The sequence below is a fragment of the Lycorma delicatula genome, chromosome 3 (genome assembly GCF_047948215.1).
Source record: "Lycorma delicatula isolate Av1 chromosome 3, ASM4794821v1, whole genome shotgun sequence".
NCBI classification, from domain to species: Eukaryota; Metazoa; Arthropoda; class Insecta; order Hemiptera; family Fulgoridae; genus Lycorma; species Lycorma delicatula.
The window spans coordinates 115024276-115045603 of record NC_134457.1 but is presented as its reverse complement, the minus strand read 5'-3'; the positions used below and the strand labels follow the sequence as shown (position 1 = coordinate 115045603).

At 31.5% G+C, this 21328-nt stretch overlaps 2 protein-coding genes across 4 annotated transcripts in view; one reads left to right on the top strand and one right to left on the bottom strand.

Annotated features, from left to right (window-relative positions):
* The window catches only part of LOC142321913 (pyruvate dehydrogenase phosphatase regulatory subunit, mitochondrial-like), a 128816-nt gene extending 122664 nt beyond the window's left edge, over positions 1 to 6152 (bottom strand). For 2 of the 3 annotated variants that reach the window (XM_075360429.1, XM_075360431.1), the window contains exons 1-2: positions 6011 to 6152; positions 2730 to 2959 (exon numbers count right to left, since the gene is read on the bottom strand). In XM_075360429.1, coding sequence (XP_075216544.1) covers positions 2730 to 2929 — 200 coding nt within the window. In that variant the 5' untranslated portion in view covers positions 2930 to 2959; positions 6011 to 6152. Of the gene's footprint in view, positions 1 to 2729; positions 2960 to 5669; positions 5974 to 6010 lie in introns of those variants that run through there. The other variant, XM_075360430.1, reaches the window with a different exon arrangement.
* A 36-nt stretch (positions 6153 to 6188) lies between these two features.
* On the top strand, positions 6189 to 16118 carry LOC142321914 (uncharacterized). The gene is made up of 3 exons (XM_075360433.1): positions 6189 to 6327; positions 11754 to 11868; positions 15792 to 16118. Exons 1-3 carry the CDS (start codon positions 6295 to 6297, stop codon positions 15932 to 15934), a joined length of 291 nt encoding a protein of 96 aa, XP_075216548.1. The 5' UTR covers positions 6189 to 6294; the 3' UTR covers positions 15935 to 16118.
* Positions 16119 to 21328: the final 5210 nt, after the last annotated feature.

Genomic DNA, 21328 nt, shown 5'->3' with positions numbered 1-21328 from the left:
AGATAAAAATAGGAACAAAACTGAAATATTGAAAGAAATGTAACAATTAGGTTAATGTATGCAATATGAATAACAGAATAATATGAAAACTTATGGCAGGTTAAATCTTATGAAGTATAGTGATTCTTCTTAGAAGTAACAATAAATACCCAGTCCAGTACATTTCTATCATTCCTAGAATGTGATGAATGTCTCTTGGTAATCTAAATTTGTGACGCAAGGCTGCATAACATATGCAGTCTACAAGTATGTGGTGTACAGTCAAGTGGCATCTGCATTGTACACACAGTAGTGTGTTTTCTGTTGACATCAGATGTCCGTGAATAACTCTGGTATGCCCTATCATAATTGGCACAGGGAAGGAAATGGATTGTCTCTATTCCTCTTTAATTGTGGCCTTTAAGACGTTATAAGAGAATGGGAGAAAGAACTTAAAAAGTTAAAATACATGAAAACATACAAATGGGCACTAAAACTAAATTCATAATACAAAAATTCTGGCCTTTGCAGATGATATGGTAATTTTTGTAAGAGATAAAGATGAGGCTAAAATAAAAATTCAAAAACTAAGCGAATGCATAAGCAAAATTGTTCTTAGGTTTTTAATGAGAAAATTGGTTTTTCAATGTCAAAGAGAACAGAGCTCAAACCCTTATAATTTCCAACAACAAAGAAATAAGTAGAGTTAAAAAATTTAAACATTTGGGAGAAATCATAATGGTGAATATGATTGAAAAAAATTAGATGAAGAGTAGAGTACGAAAAATGGAAACTACCTGAAGAATAGAGTAAGAAAAATGGAAACTACCTATCATCTCACAAAGAACATTTACCACAAAAACCCTCTCTCATATAACAACAAATTGAGAAATAAAACTGTATGGAGTAGAATGTCAGCAATTTTCTTCAGAAAAAGAAATAGCAAAAGTAAAAAAAAAGGATTTTAAGAAAAATTTATGGATCAAAATATGAAGATGGAATTTACAAATTGGAAAGTGAAAAAGAAATTTATAAACATATAGAAAAAATTGTGAACTTAATCCAAGAAAGAAGATTACAGTTTTATGGGCATTTATGCAGAATGAACAACCAGGTATTGTCAAAAAAAAAATTTATTTTCTACATAAACAGGGCCACAAAGACCAACTGGTTTAAAGAAATAAAAACAGATTTAAAATCATTAAAGATTTCTAAGGATCTATGCAAAGACAGAGATAAATTTAGAAAAGTGATTCTAGAATCTAAATTTCAACACAGAAGAAAAGAAGGGTGTAAACGTGAATAGATGGATGGAAAAAAGGTGACAGCAACTAAGTGAAAGAATTAAAACTTTTTGGGAAAAGAAAAATAAGTAAAATTTATGTAAACATAATCCGTAGTGGTCAGAATGAAAAGGGGGAAAAATACTTGTATTTATTACACATAATAAAGTACATGTAAGGTGATATAAAATAAAATATCTACATATACAAGTTTTAGAAATTACACAATACAATTTTTGAAATCAAATAAAAAACTAACAAAACTCTGCCTCACATGCTTTTTAATAGAAAACTGATCTTCTGAGAAGTCGCTAGTAACAATGTTATCAATAAAGAAGCACTGTACACACAAAACAAGGTTTTAGCACACTTAATATTTATAATTGACTTAGGCATGATTTAGACCTGTTAAAATCATGCAGCTGAAACTCCATCATGTCAATAATTCTGGCCATTACATAAATCTAGTTCAAATGTTTTAATTAAACATACCAAAGGGATGTAATATGCTTGAAGGAATGATCCTACAGATTATCATCAAGAGAATCAAAAATAGGGAAAAAGAGATTAAGAATGAAGGAAAAGTAAGGATGGAGAAATAGTGTGATGTCAGAGGAACCACAATAAAATGTGTCAAAGAATTCCACTCAGAAGGAAAATCAAGGCTACAAGCAGGCAGTGAGTAACCAGCACTTATACAATCCCATCGAAGACTTGGGCATTTTTAACTTGATACACTTGCACATTAATATAAAAAATTCTGAGCTGATTGTTTAAATAAAACCTGCAACAAAAATTGCATTTCTCTAAAATATGAGAGCCACTCAAAAGTAGGTAGAGTTCTTAAACTCAGCAGTTGTCCTTAATTACATACTATTTGGAAGTACCTGACAGACTTACTAACTGATTTCCTGTCCTCACAATAGTGTTATCTATCAATGGTTACACAGACATACGGGACTTTCTTATGACAAAAAATAAAGTGGGAGAAAGGTATAGTAATGGAAGAGAAGTATTTGAAAAGTATAATGAAAAAATAATAGAAAAGGTGAATAACAATGAAATAAGTGAACAATTAAAACTTAAAAAATAACAGAATCAGATGGGTTTGTCGATTCAAAAAAGTTATAGAGGAATTCCAAGGATATCTTAATACCTAAGATGTAGAAAATATAATATGAGAAAAAGGCCTTTAAGACTTTGGTTGAATGAGGTAGGTACAGATGAAAGTGAAGAGTAATTGTAAAGGATGGGATAAGATGAGGAGTTACAAAGAAAGAACCAATGAGAGTAGCGTGATCGATGGTGATGGTGAGACTTAGAATGATGAGTGTTACATATAGGAATTTGATCTGAATGTATATACTCCTAATTTCTTTTAGAAATTAATTCCAATAAATAATTTTATTTTTAAATTATTTATACTGAGCCAATCAAATAATAAACTAAAAGTTGTATCATAATTACCTCCCTTGTTCAAGTACCACAATATCTCTCCATCCATTCTCTGTGAGATGATATGCAACTGAGTTTGCTACAGCTCCTGCTCCACATATAACCACCTGTGCTTGTGTAGGTAATGTTAACCCATCTGCAGTTGCAAGTTCTCTTCTTAACTCTCTCAATCCTGACAAAATTCGCCAATCTATCCACTTTTTGAGTCTCATTGTGAAACAATTTTTCACTTTAGCACTGTGCTGCACAAAATGAAATAAAATAAAAAAGTAAATACTTTGTGATTTGACATTTACATTTAAATGTTTACACAATGTAGCAAGTGAATGTATGCTATATAAAAAGTGAATTTATTGAAAATTTGGTTACAGGCAATTATATTTTTTAATTTTCTAAAAAAAAAAAATACATTCATTATTTTTAAGCCAAATTTAAAGGAAGTGCATGTTAGAAGATTTAGTCAATTTTCTATGGCTACATGAAGTAAATAATCACTACAAGGGTAATGAGAGAGATACCCTTCTCCTTGAAGAGAGCTTACAGAAGCAGTTGCTGAGAAAACCAAAAGTTTTGTCATAAACACTCTTTTTGATGGCTAACCTATATTACCCAACAAACATTAGAAAAAAATGCCTTAATATACAAAATTTTACGTAATTTTATCATCAACCTGTCTCTACATCCAACTGTTACTGAATGAGACTGCAGATCGTAGACCTCATAAAGACATAAACTAGAAACAAAATTAACTGATATTACAATTTTAAATATATTTAAAATAATAAATAAATAAACATATATTTGGAGACAATAAGGGAAATGTGGTAACAAAGATGGTACACCAATATATAATACGAAAGGTAAAGTCGATAGATGGGTGGAATATATTGAAGAGTTATACGGAGGAAATGAATTAGAAAATGGTGTTATAGAGGAAGAAGAGGAAGTTGAGGAGGATGAAATGGGAGAAACAATACCGAGATCTGAATTTAAGAGAGCATTAAAAGATTTAAATGGCAGAAAGGCTCCTGGAATAGACGGAATACCTGTAGAATTACTGCGCAGTGCAGGTGAGGAAGCGATTGAGACTTCAAAAAAAGTGTTATAGTTATGATACCAAAGAAAGCAGGGGCAGATAAATGTGAAGAATACAGAACAATTAGTTTAACTAGTCATGCATCAAAAATCTTAACTAGAATTTTATACAGAAGAATTGAGAGGAGAGTGGAAGAAGTGTTAGGAGAAGACCAATTTGGTTTCAGGAAAAGTATAGGGACAAGGGAAGCAATTTTAGGCCTCAGATTAATAGTAGAAGGAAGATTAAAGAAAAACAAACCAACATACTTGGCGTTTATAGACCTTGAAAAGGCTTTCGATAACGTAGACTGGAATAAAATGTTCAGCATTTTAAAAAAATTAGGGTTCAAATACAGAGATAGAAGAACAATTGCTAACATGTACAGGAACCAAACAGCAACAATAACAATTGAAGAACATAAGAAAGAAGCCCTAATAAGAAAGGGAGTCCGACAAGGATGTTCCCTATCGCCGTTACTTTTTAATCTTTACATGGAACTAGCAGTTAATGATGTTAAAGAACAATTTCGATTCGGAGTAACAGTACAAGGTGAAAAGATAAAGATGCTACGATTTGCTGATGATATAGTGATTCTAGCCGAGAGTAAAAAGGATTTAGAAGAAACAATGAACGGCATAGATGAAGTCCTACGAAAAAACTATCTGTAGTAGAAATAACAAAGATGGACCACTGAATGTGAAAATAGGAGGAGAAAAGATTATGGAGGTAGAATAATTTTGTTATTTGGGAAGTAAAATTACTAAAGATGGACGAAGCAGGAGCGATATAAAATGCCGAATAGCACAAGCTAAACGAGCCTTCAGTAAGAAATATAATTTGTTTACATCAAAAATGAATTTAAATGTCAGGAAAAGATTTTTGAAAGTGTATGTTTGGAGTGTCGCTTTATATGGAAGTGAAACTTGGGCAATCAGAGTATCTGAGAAGAAAAGATTAGAAGCTTTTGAAATGTGGTGCTATAGGAGAATGTTAAAAATCAGATGGGTGGATAAAGTGACAAATGAATAGGTATTGCGGCAAATAGATGAAGAAAGTAGCATTTGGAAAAATATAGTTAAAAGAAGAGACAGACTTATAGGCCACATACTAAGGCATCCTGGAATAGTCGCTTTAATATTGGAAGGACAGGTAGAAGGGAAAAATTGTGTAGGCAGGCCACGCTTGGAGTAGTAAAACAAATTGTTGGGGATGTAGGATGTAGAGGGTATACTGAAATGAAACGACTAGCACTAATAGGGAATCTTGGAGAGCTGCATCAAACCAGTCAAATGACTGAAGACAAAAAAAAAAAAAGAAAAAAAAAGGGAAATGTATTCATCAAATTGAGGCATTAGAAGTTTTGTGTGGTGTTAACATTATTGAATGCAGATTATGTACTACTACAAGATGTAGAATAAATGCTATATGAGCAGAAAAATACCTTTATCAGCAAAAGGTTGTAAACAAATCTGGAAATTAGGAGACCTAAGGCTTGTGTGATGACACAACATTGTGCAATGGATGATAATGTGTTGAAAGACGTATAATAAATGCTGTGTTCTAGGAAGACATACACAAAGTCATGCAATAATGAACTGGATATTTGTTTGGGGTATGGAAGAGCTGGAATTATAACACAACACAAGTGAGGCTATTTATTAACTACCAAACTATGTAATAAGCATAGAGATGAGTTTGATTTCTCTTTTTTTTATTAAAAAACGTTAATTCAGTTGGGGTTGCCTGATTCGAGTGCTGTAAAAAATGAATAAATAATTGCAAAATGTGTGCCTTCTGATGCAATCATAGTAACATTAAAATTAATTGTTTACGTACATAAAATTTTGTTTTGAAATCTAAAAAGATCTACAGACCTGTGATAGACACTTCTGTACAGAGATCACTCAAGGGTAAATTTTTCGAAAATATTCACAAGAATCATTCGCAAAAAATTGTGCAACACATTTTCAGCAACGTTACTTTACGTAATTCATTTTGTCGAGTAAAACGAAGCACATCACTTATTTTAATCGAGTACCTCGTACAATTAAAATAAACCTATGCCAGGATTGCTGGTTGTGTACAATGAATACACAATAACAATCACGAAAGTGAACATTTTAATATCTACGACTGAGTAGTAAATTTTCGATTGTGCAAATAATACAACCAAATCAATTCCGTATAGAAGATGCTAATTGAAAATTCAACTTACCCACGTTTACGTCCGAACTATGTATCGATTCGTACTGGATTAAACGAGAAGTATAACAACATAAGAATTTTTATAGGTAAATTACTTGGCAACATTAATTATGGTTCATTTACTTTGTAATACAGTAATGTCAGTTGAATTCGATCATTCGAGAGGCAAGTTGTAGCAGTCGAGAGTGAAACACGAACAGCTGTCTTAAAGTAACCTTATTAGTTTGGAGGTTATAGACTAGGGTAATAAAACGTTTCTTGTAACTATTTTAAAAATAGTTTTTTCCAGTTGTAATGTATATTAATAAAATTCCTTCATCTTTGCTGGTAAGTGGAGTACCCAACTATTTAGTGTATTATTCAGTCTATTGTATTTTTTTTATTATCCCCGAATTGTTTTGTTTTCGCTTGAAATAGTGGTACAGTTAATATGAAAAGTCATATATATTGTGTTGTATACCGATTGGTAACTGGAATCATACGACTAGTTTATATGAAATAAAGATGAAGTGTAGAATTGTAAATATTGGTTAATTTTCCACCTGCTATTTGAGAACTATGATTTACGATATTGTTGGCCTTGATTGTCGGAATTGAAATTTACCAAGTAATTGTAAATTTAGTTTGATAAACATTTCACTCAATTTAAAACCATTATACCGTTCACCAGAATAGCTTACTGTATAGCGAATATCATTACTTTTAAAGAAGTAAGCTAGCAACTACTAGTTAGTGCTTGTTATATAGTAATTTTATTGTCATAACCATAATAAACTGGTATAGGTATTATAATGCTAAAAAATAACATACTCCTTATATTGAGGAGTGCGTGCATTTTGTATTCAGGGAAGTATTAACATTAAAAAAAATTACTTGAAATTAAAAAATTTTAATTTGATAAAAAAAAACCTTTTGTAGTCCCTACAGCCACTTCTGGGCTAAATAATATCAGAAACCTTATTTTCATTAATAATAATAAAAAATTCTATTTGGTAGAAGATTTACATAACTTAATAATAATTGGATGTTTATTTGTAATGTTCTGGTTGTTACATTGCTTCCCTTTAGGTGGCAACTGACTTGTAATGTGATATTCATGGTGAGCATTACAATACTGGCATAAGTATAACTTAATTATAATACATGTGTGAAGGCACTGTTGGCTGTCAGCTTAATAAATTGAGGCATTCAGAGAATCATGTGACTTAAAACTGTTGCAGAGGGATTTGTGGAAAAAATGAGTAGTGGAGAATGATTATTTGACTGGAAAGTTCAGACACTGGTGCCACTCATTTTCATTGGCTACTGATTGCTCATGTTACATTACATTATTTTCATCATTTTTACTAGTTGATCACTCTCTTTAGATTCACAGAAATATACTAGTCTATTACTTTGTTTTATAGTGGAATCTGGAAGTGCTTTCAGTTCCCCTTGTAAAATCGTTTAAAAGGAGTATAAGTGTTTTATTTTTTTTTTAATTCAGATAAATAAAACTTTTAATAACAGATTCCTTTAGAAAATGTTTAACAGTCTCTCTAGAATGATCAGTTTTAGATGTCATAAATAATTATGCCGTTTTATTTAAGGCTCTTAAATCATTTCTTATTTTATTTATAAAGTCTAAAATGCTGAAAAATATTTTTAATTAAGGTATCAACACTAATTTTTGCTAATTTTCCTGCTGTAATTCTACCTGCCGAGTTTTAACAATTGCAATTGTCCTTAAATTAAATTTATAGGATTGTTTGATATTCTGATAACAGAGGTAACCTATTTTTAACTTATGAGATGCATGCAACTGTTGACAACTAGTGGTAAAACTGCAATTTCCTGACAGTGGGTTCATCTGCCTCAAATTCTACAACCAGTTCCACTAGCAAGTGTAGGCCATGCCCAGAGTAAGCATGTTTAATATTCCAGTATTATTTTGATATCACTTGTTGGTATGTAGATGTTGGTATGCTAGATATTTTGTTTTACTTACACAATAAGATAGATGATTTAATGAAGTTCATTAAAGACAAGGATAATCTAATTATAGTTAGTGATTTCAACGCATCAGTCGGTGAAAGCACTAAATGAAAATGGATGGGCAAATTTGGATTAGGAAAGATTAATGCCAGAGGTGAAAAACTGCTAGATTTCTGTGAACAGTATTAACACATGCTTTGAAATGCCCAAAAGAAGAAGGTATACTTGGACAATGCCAAGAGATGGCAGGAGATACCAGATAGACCATATTCTGGTTAAGGATAGGTATGAAAACCAAATAAAGTCTAGTCATTTGTATCCTGGATATGACATAGATTGTGATCATGTCCTTGTGATAGAAGAGTGTGACATTAGATTTTGGAAATACAAAAGAACTAGCCAGCATAAATGGTGTGCAGGAAAACTCAAGGAAGAGGAAATAGTTAAGGAGCTGGAAACAATGACAGATGATGATCAGCAGAGTAAAAGGATGGGAAGGAATGAAAGAAACCATAACAGTAACGGCTAAGGAAATAATAGGGCTAAACAAGTTAGAACCAAGGAAACCATGGATGACCAAAGAAATTGGACCTCATTGAAGAGCGAAACAAGTTAAGAGGAAAAGACCTGGAGAAGTACAAAAGGATAAGGAACATGATTACTCAAAAATGCATACTGGAAAAAGAAAGGTGGATGCAAGACAGAAATGAGGAGATTCAGAAAGACCTAGAAAGAGGAAACCCTGACAGAGCTTACTCTAGCATTAAGTCAATGATGTTAAAATGGAGAATGGAAACAATTATGGTAAGGAATAAAAATGGGGATCTTCTCTTTGATTTAGATGATGTAGGTGAGAGATGAAAAGAATATATTGAGGAGCTATATGAAGGAAAGGATATTGTTAACAGTAGAGAATATCTGGGAGATGAAAATAAGGTGGATAAAGACATGATGGGACCACCTGTATCTAAGGAAGAATTTGTCAACATCTTGAATAACCTGAATAATGGCAAAGCAACAGGCACAGATATATCATCCTGGCAGAAATATTAAAAGAATTAGGAGAGTCAATAAAGAAGTGTTTGTATAGGCTTATCAAATGTTACTATGAAGAGGGAATGATACCGCCCGCTAGATTTTATAAATAGCAAAACTGTAATAATTCCTAAGAAGAGAAATTCAATGGATTGCACCAATTACAGAACAATCTCTTTGTTATCCCACACTTCAAAGATAATGCTAAAAATTGTTAAAAGCTGAATAAAAGGGAAAATTGAGGCAAATTTGGGAGAGGACCAGTTCGGTTTCAGATCTTGGAAGGGAACTAGAGAGGTGTACTAGTGGTAAGAGTGTTATTGTAGAGAAGAATTGGGGTTAATAGGAAGACTTTTTTGACGTTTGTAGACTTAGAAAAAGCCTTTGACAAGGTGGATTAGGAATTGCTATTTCAAACAATGAGGGAAATAAAGCTCGACTAAGGGATAGAAGATTAATTATGAATCTGTATAAAATACAGAAAACTGAGATTGAAATCAATGGCTTAGAGGCCAAAACACGAAGGGAAGTCAGTCAAGGTTGCCAACTGTCACCATTTCTGTTTAATTTGTTTAATGAAAAAGCTGTTGTAGAAATGAAAGAAAAAACAAAAGGAATCAGGATTAATGGAAAATCCATACATTGTATCCACTTTGCAGATGATATTAGCAGAAACAGCAAGAGGAATGAAGATTATGTCAGAAACACTCTCTAAAGTACTAACAAAATTTAAACTGTAAATTAATAAGGAGAAGACTAAGATTATGACTGTAGGAAATACAAAGGAAGGTTCAAGGGTTGATATTAAATTAGAAGGTACTGTTGTAGATAAGGTTGACAGTTTTTGTTATTTGGGAAGCACCATTGCTAGCAATAATAAATGTACCATAGAAGTAAAAAGAAGAATAGCACTGACAAAACAAGCTTTCCAGGATAAAAAGAATATACTAACTGATAATCATATAAATATGCAAATAAGGAAACAGTTCGCTAAAACTTATGTCTGGAGTGTTCTAACTGATGGGTGTGAAACATGGATGCTTGGGAAAGCAGAAAGAAGACTGAAAGTAATTGAAATGTGTATTTGGAGGAGAATAGCAAGAACAAGCTGGGTGGATAGGAAAAGAAATGATCAAGTGTTAGCAGAAGTGAGTGGGAAGTCCTTGCTAAATGCTATACGAAGAAGAAGAGCGAAATTTATAGGACATGCAATACAACATGACCAGTTCTTGACAGATATATTTGAGGGCAAGGTTTTGGGTAAAAAACCTAGAGGTAGACTGAGAGCAATCATCATCAATAATGTTAAAGAGGAGATGGGTCTTGGTTCATATAATGACTTGAAGAGAGAAGCGGAAATGAGAGTGATGTGGCTAAATCGACAAGGCGTAGCCTTTAGTGAATGATAATGATACTATGAGAGCCATTTGGAAAATTTCAGGCTTGACAAAGAAAATAAGATTTTTTTAAAATCTTCTTTTATTTTTCAACATAGTCACTTTGCAGTTCAGTACATTTAAACTATTGACCTTCCAACTTTTTAATACCCACAATATAATGCAATTTGTCCAACTCTACAAAATAAGTGGGTGTCTCAGCTGTGACATCATTATTTAAAGTGAATCTTCATCCAGCAACATTTTTTCAGGTTTAAGAAGTAATCAAAGGAAGCCAAAGGGTAGTGAATTCAGCACACATGGAAGCACTTCAAAGCTTAGGCCATGGAGTTCTGCCACAACTGAGTTGTGTGTGGTGTCATATTATGGTGGTGAAAGAACAATTTTTTGTAACCATGTGAAAGTTTGGTATGAATAGAACCTCTCAATCAGTCCAGGGGAAGTTAATCTTCCTGATAATGGTCTTCCCTTTTTCAAATAATCTATGATCACCTCACCACAAGAATCCAAAAAATCCATAGCCATGACTTTTCCTATAAATCAAAGTGTTTTTGCTTTTTTTGGTGCACTTTCATTTGCTTCCACACACTGTTCGGTCTCTTGCGTTTAATAGTGAATCCATGTTTTATCTATTGTTATAAAACGTTGAAAAAACTCAGCACAATCACATTTAAATAACTCTACACATCCTTTAGAAGTGTTTGGACAAATGTGTTTTTGATCAGTTGTTAATAAACATGGTACCAATCAAGCAGAAAGTTTTTTCCATACCCAAAACATTGTTTAAATGTAGTGAATATGATTTATCAAGATGTTTGCAATATCAGCAAGCTCACGCACCTTCATGTGGCAATCATTTAATCTGGCATTGTGAATTTTTGTTATGATTTTGTCGGTCAAAGCAGTTTTCAGGTGTCCTGAGTATTGATTATTTTGATCATGTTCTGAACACACTTAAATTTAGTAGCCCATTTTTTTTTTACCTTTGAAAGTGAAGGGTAAGAATCCTTAAAAAGTAAGAATCATTTTAGGTGTCAAACAATTTGTTTGACACCTTTTAAAACAAATTATTTATTAACAGCTTGAACATCAAATCAAAGAAAATGTCAAAGCTTGTTTGTTTACTTAATCACCACAAACAAGCAATTAAATGGATGAATCTAAAACTTTGTAGTATGCTATCTAAAGAATCATATTTGAAATTGTAATAATTTCAAATTTTAAAGCTAAAGCCTCTTTACTTTGGTAAGTTATGTCATGTTTTAACTGTTTCTTTTTAGTAAAAAGAAAAAAATTGTATCTTCCATAACAGTAAACTTTTTTAAATTATCTGATTTTTGTTTTCAGAAAAGTAGATCAAGCATAGTGAAAATTAGGAGGTTGTTTAGCGATAAAGTTATTGATTCATCATTTCCAAACCCTCCTGGGTTGAGTAATAGAGTTATAAAACCACCATCAGGGAGTATGTTTAATTTTTTTTCTGGATAAATTATTATTAAATTTTTAAGAATCTAGTTTCAGATATTCTTAATCTGAGACTGTTATTGTAGTTGATTGTAGCTTTTAAAAATAATTGGTTATAAATGTGTACTTCTGGTAATTGTTATTTAGTTACCGTTTTGTTTAATTTTAAGATTTCATGTCTGGTTTAGTTATAAAAAGTTATAAAATGAACCTGTCAAGTAAAATTCATAACTTTGTGAAGTATGTACTCATGTGTAAATTTCAATCAAAAAATGAACTATAATTAAACATTACACCCCCCCTCTCTCTCTCTCTCTGTGCATGTGTGTGTTACATGCATGTGGACCATGCATGTGCACATGTGTCTGCATTTGAATATATAATTGTACCTGGTGATTACTTAAAGTGGTATAATAATGAATTAGAAGTACAATTTTGTTAAATTTTTCAGTTTAGTTTTTATTCTATAAGATCATCCTTAGCAAAGAAATATTGTTAACACAATTTGAAAAATTCAAACTCTTATCAACCTTGAACTTGTAAAAACGATTAGGAGGTTTGTGCAATAAATTTTACACATTATGAGATTTATCGATTTTTAAGATATTTGAGGATTGTATGTAAAAAAAAATACTTGAGTCAAAATCAGTTGATAACAGCAGCTACATGTAGGTATTTGTTAGTATCAACTTTTCCTGTGCCAAAACTAAGGAAGGCAACTTATGTATGACAAAATTGATTGTACAAATTGATGTTTACAAATTCATTGTAGACAAAATTGTTAGTGTATGAATATAAGCCACAGTTTTCTCTTAACTTAGACTGAATCACAAAATTTTGTTTTTAAAAAAAATTTATTTCATGGATTTGTATGTTCTATCAGTGTGATTGTATAATCAGTGTAAGTTATATATAAGTACAATATTTTATTGTGTACAACACACCCTCATGTAAGATATTGAAATAAATTAACGTATAAATGAATGCTTTTGTTAAATTTAAAATTATTTTTTTAAAATAAAAATAAAAATTGTTTTACAATATTACATTTTTAGTAAATATAGCAGATTATATTGATTGATAGTACTCATGTAGCTAGTTCAAATTCGCAAAAAGTTCATGTAATAGACACAGAAGTAACTGAGTACACATAATAGAGTGATACAAAATGTTAATGGAAATATGAAACAAAACATGAGTCCACAGTAGTTACAGCAAATTATTATTAAAAGTAATTAAAATGCATTTAAATCTAAAGCTGGATGTCATACTTTTCTTTTTCCTGTTTAGCCTCCGGTAACTACCGTTCAGATAATACTTCAGAGGATGAATGAGGATGATATGTATGAGTGTAAATGAAGTGTAGTCTTGTACATTCTCAGTTCGACCATTTCTGAGATGTGTGGTTAATTGAAACCCAACCACCAAAGAACACCGATATCCACGATCTAGTATTCAAGTCCGCGTAAAAATAACTGGCTTTACTAGGACTTGAACGCTGGAACTCTCAACTTCCAAATCAGCTGATTTGGGAAGACGCGTTCACCACTAGACCAACCTGGTGGGTTTGGATGTCATACTTGTTTTTAATCTTCATCACTCTTGGAATTTTCTCTTTCAAATTTGTTATCCTGTGTGGTATAATCTTCATTTCTGTCAATGCTATTATAAACACAGCATTTTTTCAAAAATAGTTGACTATCTATAAAGTAGTCCAAAACAAACGAAAAAGAAATCAGATGTCCCCAAATCAAAGACTGATGCACAACCTAAGAATGAGCCTTTGACCAATCAAAGGTAAAGGAAAGAGAAGCTAAACTACTGAAGAAGTCTGAACAAAATGCAATTTTTGAAATTGAATTTTGAAAACAAAATGCAAAAATCTGAATAAAAAGCAATCTGAACAAAAAACAATTTTTCTGATGATAAAAATTGAAATACAGAGTATCCCCACCCAGGGAACTGAGAAGCCTGAAGTAAAAATACTAGAGAAAGAAGATTGTGAAAGATCAACAATGGAGCCTCCTAAAGCATTGAGGACTAAATGAGAGGGTGAGCACTTCAGCTGCTCCACATGCTTTAGTGGGGAATGCTTCAAGTCTTGACTCTGATGCATTGTTGACTGCATCATCGGAGCTGGTTTAGTCTGATGCCGGCAGCAAGACATACTATGATATTTACTGCGGAGAATCAGAATATTCCATACCTGAGACCTCAGACACCTTGGAATTTGACATTAAGGCCTTCAGAAAGATGAAAAAAAGGATGAAAAAAAGGATCACTTAAGGGTAAACCTAGGTGATATAATTTAAAAAAGAGATATTTTTTATATGAGTTTGATGAATTTTAATAAAAGGATGTGTTTTTTTATTTTTTGTGTGACATTGATTTTGTTTTGATAGTTTTTGGTATGGGTTTTTTAATATCCTTTGACAAGTCTTTTTCTGGATGATCTGTTTACAAGACTATCTTATGACTGTGGCTAGTGTTCTGGAAGGTAAAGATATTCTTTTTCTTTAAAAAAAAAGTGTGTTTCAATCATTGAAATACCTTGGTGAAAGCTTTTACCATGCTCATCACTTACACTGCCAAGGATAGGTGGAAAAAATCCATGCAACTGTAACGTGTGTATTTTTAGAAAAACATTGATCCTAGCTTTTTTTTCAGTTTTCAGTTCATTCACCAATTCTACAGATTTCTCAACCTAATTTTTTTATCAGGAATGATTTAACAATATTTTGAAATGATGCACATCCTGCTTTCTCAGATTCAATCAAATTCCTCCCAGTAATGTTGAATCCTTCATTTTGCTTACACATCTGTGGTCTAACAAGTATTCCTTTTTTCATTTTTGCCTCGCTGATCCTGGGAAACTTGCTCTTAAGATATAAGAAAATGTGGTCATTTTGATCTATTACTTTGACAAAATGTTTCTTCAAACATTGTTCCATTCTCAAAAGAGTGAACAGTTACTGTTCACTCTTTTCTCAAAAGTTCACTCTGTTCTCAAAAGAGTGAACAGTAACTGTTCACTCTTTTGAGAATGTATAACCAAACTGCTGTTGTAATAAAAATGGCTACCATCTTTAGGTCTCCACACATGTGCCAAGAATACTTTTCATAATATATCATTGCCAGTAAAAAATGTCATATTGTTATATATCTCCTTCATTTGTGCTGTATATTTGATGTACATTTTGAAGGAACACTGCTTTCAAACTCATTTTAGAAGAATCTACAAACGAGCCTTTGTTTTCTGTGGTAAAATATAACAATCTGTCTTAGTGGTTTTCAGGCTTTCTCCATATCGTAGGAATAACAAAAGGCATATGTCATGGCTTTCTTCTTAGCCAGTTCATTAGTAAAGACACACAAGAATTACTGCAGATATGAGGGGCCCAAGACTTGCCCTGATCTCCTATTTTGTATCCAAAATAGAATTAATATGATTTTTATTAGTGAAGTTTATAAAAAATGAACCTCTTTAGATAAATTTTGAGGTAATATTTGAATTCAGAGTCAAAAACTAATTAAGAATAAGCAAACAGTATCTGTGTAACATAACTCTTACAGATCAGTGTAATTTAATAGATTTATTAAACTTTAACAAAATGTTTTATTAAACTCTATTTTTTGTGAAATTAACTTCATGCCCTTACAAAAAAGTTCTAACTAATGTTTAATCAAAACTGTGTTGAACCAGGTTTATGAGTAAAACTATATATGAAAAATGAGAGATTAGTGTACTCTCTTTTCTGATTGTATAAACATTTGATATTACTATACTAATTAGCATTATATTTCTCATTTTCTGTATCTCTTGTGTATTTTAGCTTATAATTTTATTTTATGATTTTGCTATATTATGCCATGCAATTATTGATGACATCTAAAATAAAATTTTATGTTATTCTATTTTAGAAATTGGTCCAGGAGCATCAAAGGATGGTGAATATAAAAATCCTGAATACTTTTCATACCATCGAACATCCTATTTTGAAGCTGAAATTGAAATGGCAAAATATAGACTTCCTCAACCTTCACCTTTTAAGAAAGAATCATAATTAAAGAAGAGAATGTCTGAGTGATTCTTTAGTTGTTTGATATACATACGTAAATGCTATTTATGGTTCATTAGTTTAGTGCATTATTTATTTAGAAATAATGTAATTGTTATTGCACTATTGTTGAGTTTTTATAAATCTGCTGTCTGTAAACTTGTAAATAAATAGTTTTGTTTATAACTAATATTGTTATTTTATTTATAATGTTCTGTAATCTTTTTAAAGTCTGTGTTTTATAGTTTGTTATTGTTAAAAATTCTGGATTAACATTGCTTTATACAATGTAAGTGCATTATAGAATTTGCAGTTGGAATCAAAAAATATGTAACTTTTTTTAAGAAATTTAATTTCTTCCATTGTAAAGAAAAGTTATGTTTAGTAAGTTTACTTTTAATTATGATCATTAAAAATTTGATACACTGTTCAATCTTTGCATTTTGACACTTAAGGAACCCAAAAAATACAAAAACTGGATGTAAATGTTAGCATGTATGTGTGATGTTTCACACCTTATATTTCCAGAACTACTTGACCGATTGTGACCAAAGTGGGTCAGATTACTGACCAACTTTTGTCATAGAGCAAGGTCACCCTCAGTATCTTGAGATTTCGCCAAATTAAGGTCATTTTTTTCTTAGGCACATTTGTTAAAATTAAAAAATAATATTTCCAAAAAAGATTTTGCAAAATTGCACCTCCACTACTACCCCAAAAAATGCTCTAAATAAATTAGTTGCTAAGTGGGTATAATGTGTAATGTATTTCGCCTAATTAAGGTCTTCTTTGTTTTTAGGCACATTTGTTAATAATTAAAAAATAATATTTCAAAAAAAAATTTGCAAAATCCCATCACCACCCTAAACAATTCTATAAATAAACTACTGGGTATAGTGTGTCATTAGTATCCACTCTCACCACAAGGAGTGCTAATGTAGCACTGAGGTACAGCTGCTGTAGTCATCTGCTATATTGTAACGTCACAGGTGAGTGGTAGAATTAAATAAATTAATAATATTTAAAGTGTAAAAAAGTATTTAAAGTGGCTGCTAGTACTGCCACACCTGTACAAATGAAATATGGTATGCTTGCACGCTGTACTTAGAATCATTAAATTAATTAAAAATAAAAAAATATTACATTTAAATAAAATGATAAATATTTTAATTTGTGTGTGTAAGCCATGCATCAGGAAAAAGTTGTGTGGCAGGAAAGTCCTGCAACTGTTTTTATTTTTTGAAAATTACTTCATTTAATAAGTCAACCTAAAATGTGTTTTTCATTTAATTCTAGAATATGAAGTCCGTTGTTCATTTGTAATAAGTGTTGATCAATAGTCTGCAGTTAGGTTTGGGTCTCATTTTCCTTGGGAGCAAATTTCCATCATTGATATTTACTTGTTTACCTAGTGGAAGTGTTCACTGTGTTTGTTTCTTATATTTTCAAGATTTTATGAAAAAAACATTCAAATATAAATAAAAAACCATTTTTAAAGTATACTGTATTGTACTATTTACAAAGTATTTGTCCATTTATTCGAAATAAAACATGATAAACACTAAGGTAGACTATTAATGAAGTCATTAACAAATTAAGAGCAGTTAAGAATTTTTACAAACAAATGAACTGTGCTATTAATGAGTGATATTAAATAAAAATCTTAAATAGTTACTTATTCATAAACTAGCATGTTGTAAAAATAAATTATTTTGAAAAAGCTGCAGAAATGTTGATTTGAACAATTTGTATTTATCTTGTAACATGTTGTTGCAAGCTGTAAATGAATGAAGCCATAAGATAAATTCTGAACTGATATTCAGATTCAGCATTTAAAAAATATATGAGAATTAGCTCCCTCTATGAATCGTGAGACCTTGCCGATGACGAGGAGGCTTGAGTGCTCAGTTAAATGGAGTAGCTGGACCGAAGGTGCAACCATATCGAAGAGGTATCTGTTGAAAGCCAGGCTAAGGAATGATTCCTGAAAGAGGGCAGCAGCTCTTTCAGTAGTTGTTAATGGCATAGGTCAGGAGGACTTAAACGGCCATAACAACATCACTCCGTCTTCTGAGTACTGTGCAGTTGAAAGCAATGGAAACTACAGCTGCTTTTTTCCAAGAAAATGTAACTCTCTGCATTTTCATAAAACAAAGATGGAGGCACCTTCCTTGGTAAAATATTTTGGCGGTAAACTAGTCCCCAGTTGGGATCTAATAATGTGTTAAACAAAGATGGTACACCGATTTATAATACGAAAGGAAAGGTCATTAGGTGGTTGGAATATATTGAAGAGTTATACAGAGGAAATGAATTAGAAAATGGTGTTATAGAGGAAGAAGAGGATGAAAGGGGAGAAACAATACTGAGATCTGAATTTAAGAGAGCATTAAAAGATTTGAATGGCAGTAAGGCTCCTGGAATAGACGGCATACCTGTAGAATTACTGCGCAGTGCAGGTGAGGAAGCGATTGATAGATTATACAAACTGACGTGTAATATTTATGAGAAAGGTTCTGTCAAGACTTCAAAAAGAGTGTTATAAGTCATGATACCAAAGAAAGCAGCAGCAGATAAATGTGAAGAATACAGAACAATTAGTTTAACTAGCCATGTATCAAAAATCTTAACTAGAATTCTGTACAGAAGAATTGACAGTAGAGTGGAAGAAGTGTTAGAAGACCAATTTGGTTTCAGGAAAATATAGGGACAAGAGAAGCAATTTTAGCGCTCAGATTAATAGTAGTAGGAAGATTAAAGAAAAATAAACCAACATACTTGGCATTTACAGACCTAGAAAAGGCATTCAATAACGTAGACTAGATTAAAATGTTCAGCATTTTAAAAAAATTGGGGTTCAATTACAGAGATAGAAGAACAATTGCTAACATTTACAGAAACCGAACAGCAACAGTAATAATTGAAGTACATAAGAAATAAGCCGTCATAAAAAATGATGTCCGACAAGGATGTTCCATATTCCCGTTACATTTAATTTTTACATAGAACTAGCAGTTAATGATGTAAAAGAACAGGTTTAGAACAGTACAAGGTGAAAAAATAAAGATGCTACGATTTGCTGATGATATAGTAATTTTTGCTGAAAGTAAAAAAGATTTAGAAGAAACAATAAACGGTATGGATGAAGTCCTACACAAGAACTACCGCATGAAAATAAACAAGAACAAAACGAAAGTAATGAAAAGTAGTAGAAATAATGAAGATGGATCACTGAATGTAAAAATAAGAAGAGAAAAAAGATTATGGAGGTAGAAGAACTTTGTTATTTGGGAAGTAGAATTATTAAAAATGGAGGAAACAGGAGCGACATAAAATGCTGAATAGCACAAGCTAAACGAGCCTTCAGTCAGAAATATAATTTGTTTACATCAAAAATTAATTTAAAGGTCTGGAAAAGATTTTTAAAAGTTTATGTTTGGAGCGTAGCTTTATATGGAAGTGAAACTTGGACGATCGGAGTATCCGATAAGAAAAGATTAGAAGCTTTTAAAATGTGGTGCTATAGGAGAATGTTAAACATCAGATGGGTTGATAAAGTGACAAATGAAGAGGTGTTGCGGCACATTGATGAAGAAAGAAGCATTTGGAAAAATATAGTTAAAAGAAGAGACAGACTTATAGGCCACATATTAAGGCATCCTGAAATAGTCGTTTTAATACTGGAGTAACAGGTAGAAGGGAAAAATTGTACAGGCACGCAACGTTTGGAATATATAAAACAAATTGTTAGGGATGTAGGATGTAGGAGGTATACCGAAATGAAACGACTAGCACTAGATAGGGAATCTTGGATAGCTGCATCAAACCAGTCAAATGACTGAAGACAAAAAAAGAAAATTAATTTAAATGTATTTAACAAAATCTTTGTTGACCACTAATCTCATTCATTATTTTCAGATGATAATAAATATTTTTTATCTGTTGATTAGCATTGCTTTGTAGAATTTAAGTGTACTTAAACTTGAAGAGTTACCACATTTGTTATTAAACAGCTATCATTCCTATGGTATTTTTGCTTGCAGGCATGTATGCCATTCTCGGGAGAAGTTTTTAAAAATTTTTTCAAACGGTTGGAACCCAACCTCTCCACTACACCTACACCAACATAAAATCGTAAACGGCAATGGTAACATTTAATTACATTAATTGGCAATCCGAAAAAATAATGAATTTTGATCAAAAGAAGATTAAGATCCGCCCACCCCTTCGCTCGGTAGGTGCGACAAACCATTTGGAATAGTACTTTTTATAAATTTCAATCCAACAAAAATAACTATAAAAAATACGTGATATATAATTTCTTAAACCATTTGAAATAATCATAATCTGTATATTAAAAATGTGAAGATTATTTTTAAACACAAAATTTCGCCCTTAAACTTTTTCTAAATGTTCAAGGGTTGAAACCGTTTTTTTTTTTTGTTTTTAAATGGAACGATATAGCTTGTAACTTCTACTAATTGGAAGGCCCTTTCAATGACAAGTAATTTGGTACAGCAAAAATAAGAATTGGTTCACTGGTATTGAAGTTATGATTAAAAATGTGGTATTTTAGATTATTTTTGGAATTTTAGGTTATGTTAAGATACAGTGTTACTGACCCAAAGCATTAGGTCAGAAATCGTTGAAATATTACTATGAACAATATTTGAAACAAATTTCAAAATAGTTTACTAAAGATTTTATTTTACTAATCTAATACGTGTCTACTGCCAATTCCGTAAAGAAAATTTTTCTTACTCTTACTTGTATTGTAAATACTCTTACTTGAACTTCATAAGGGTAAAATTACATTCTCACATAAATTCTTTGGGACTCTGATGCTCTTCCACTGAAAGAAACTTATTTAAAAAATATTTAAAAAAGTCAGGACTATTCTTTTATTTTAAGAAGGCAATTATAATTTTAACAGAATTGCTCAAAAGTAATCTTTCTAATTTTTGAAGATGTTTCAGATGGAGATTTGAAATGCTGAGGAATGTGTTTCGGTTAGTTTTACTCTACCTTTTGTTGTTGATAATGAAATTTATCTACCTTTGGGTGAGGAAGTCAAATTTTTAACTAGCAGCTTACATCACAGCAGTTCATTTCAAAGCTTTCATTAAGACAAAAAAAAAATGGTGTAAAGAATTCTCAAGGATATTCCAGCCACAAAATACAGACGGACAAAGATTGGGGTACTACCAACTTCAAAGTATTCAAAATGGAGTGAACATTCATTTGTTTGGAGATTTGGTGGTATAGGATGGGTATTTTTGATACAATTCATAAAGATAGAGAAAAGATTAACTACATACATATTTTTCATCTTGCTACCGTTAAAACCCTGTTCCCCTTTCCTAATCTTACTTCTATTTTTAAATGTACAGTGTCAATAAA

What these genes read in the sequence shown, in the direction of transcription:
- LOC142321914 (XM_075360433.1), top strand. Translation starts at nt 6,295, where the DNA reads ATGTATATTAATAAAATTCCTTCATCTTTGCTG. An exon ending in AAATTCCTTCATCTTTGCTG is followed by an intron (nt 6,328 to 11,753) that starts GTAAGTGGAGTA and finishes TTTTGTTTTCAG; the next exon opens with AAAAGTAGATCAAGCATAGT. An exon ending in TATAAAACCACCATCAGGGA is followed by an intron (nt 11,869 to 15,791) that starts GTATGTTTAATT and finishes ATTCTATTTTAG; the next exon opens with AAATTGGTCCAGGAGCATCA.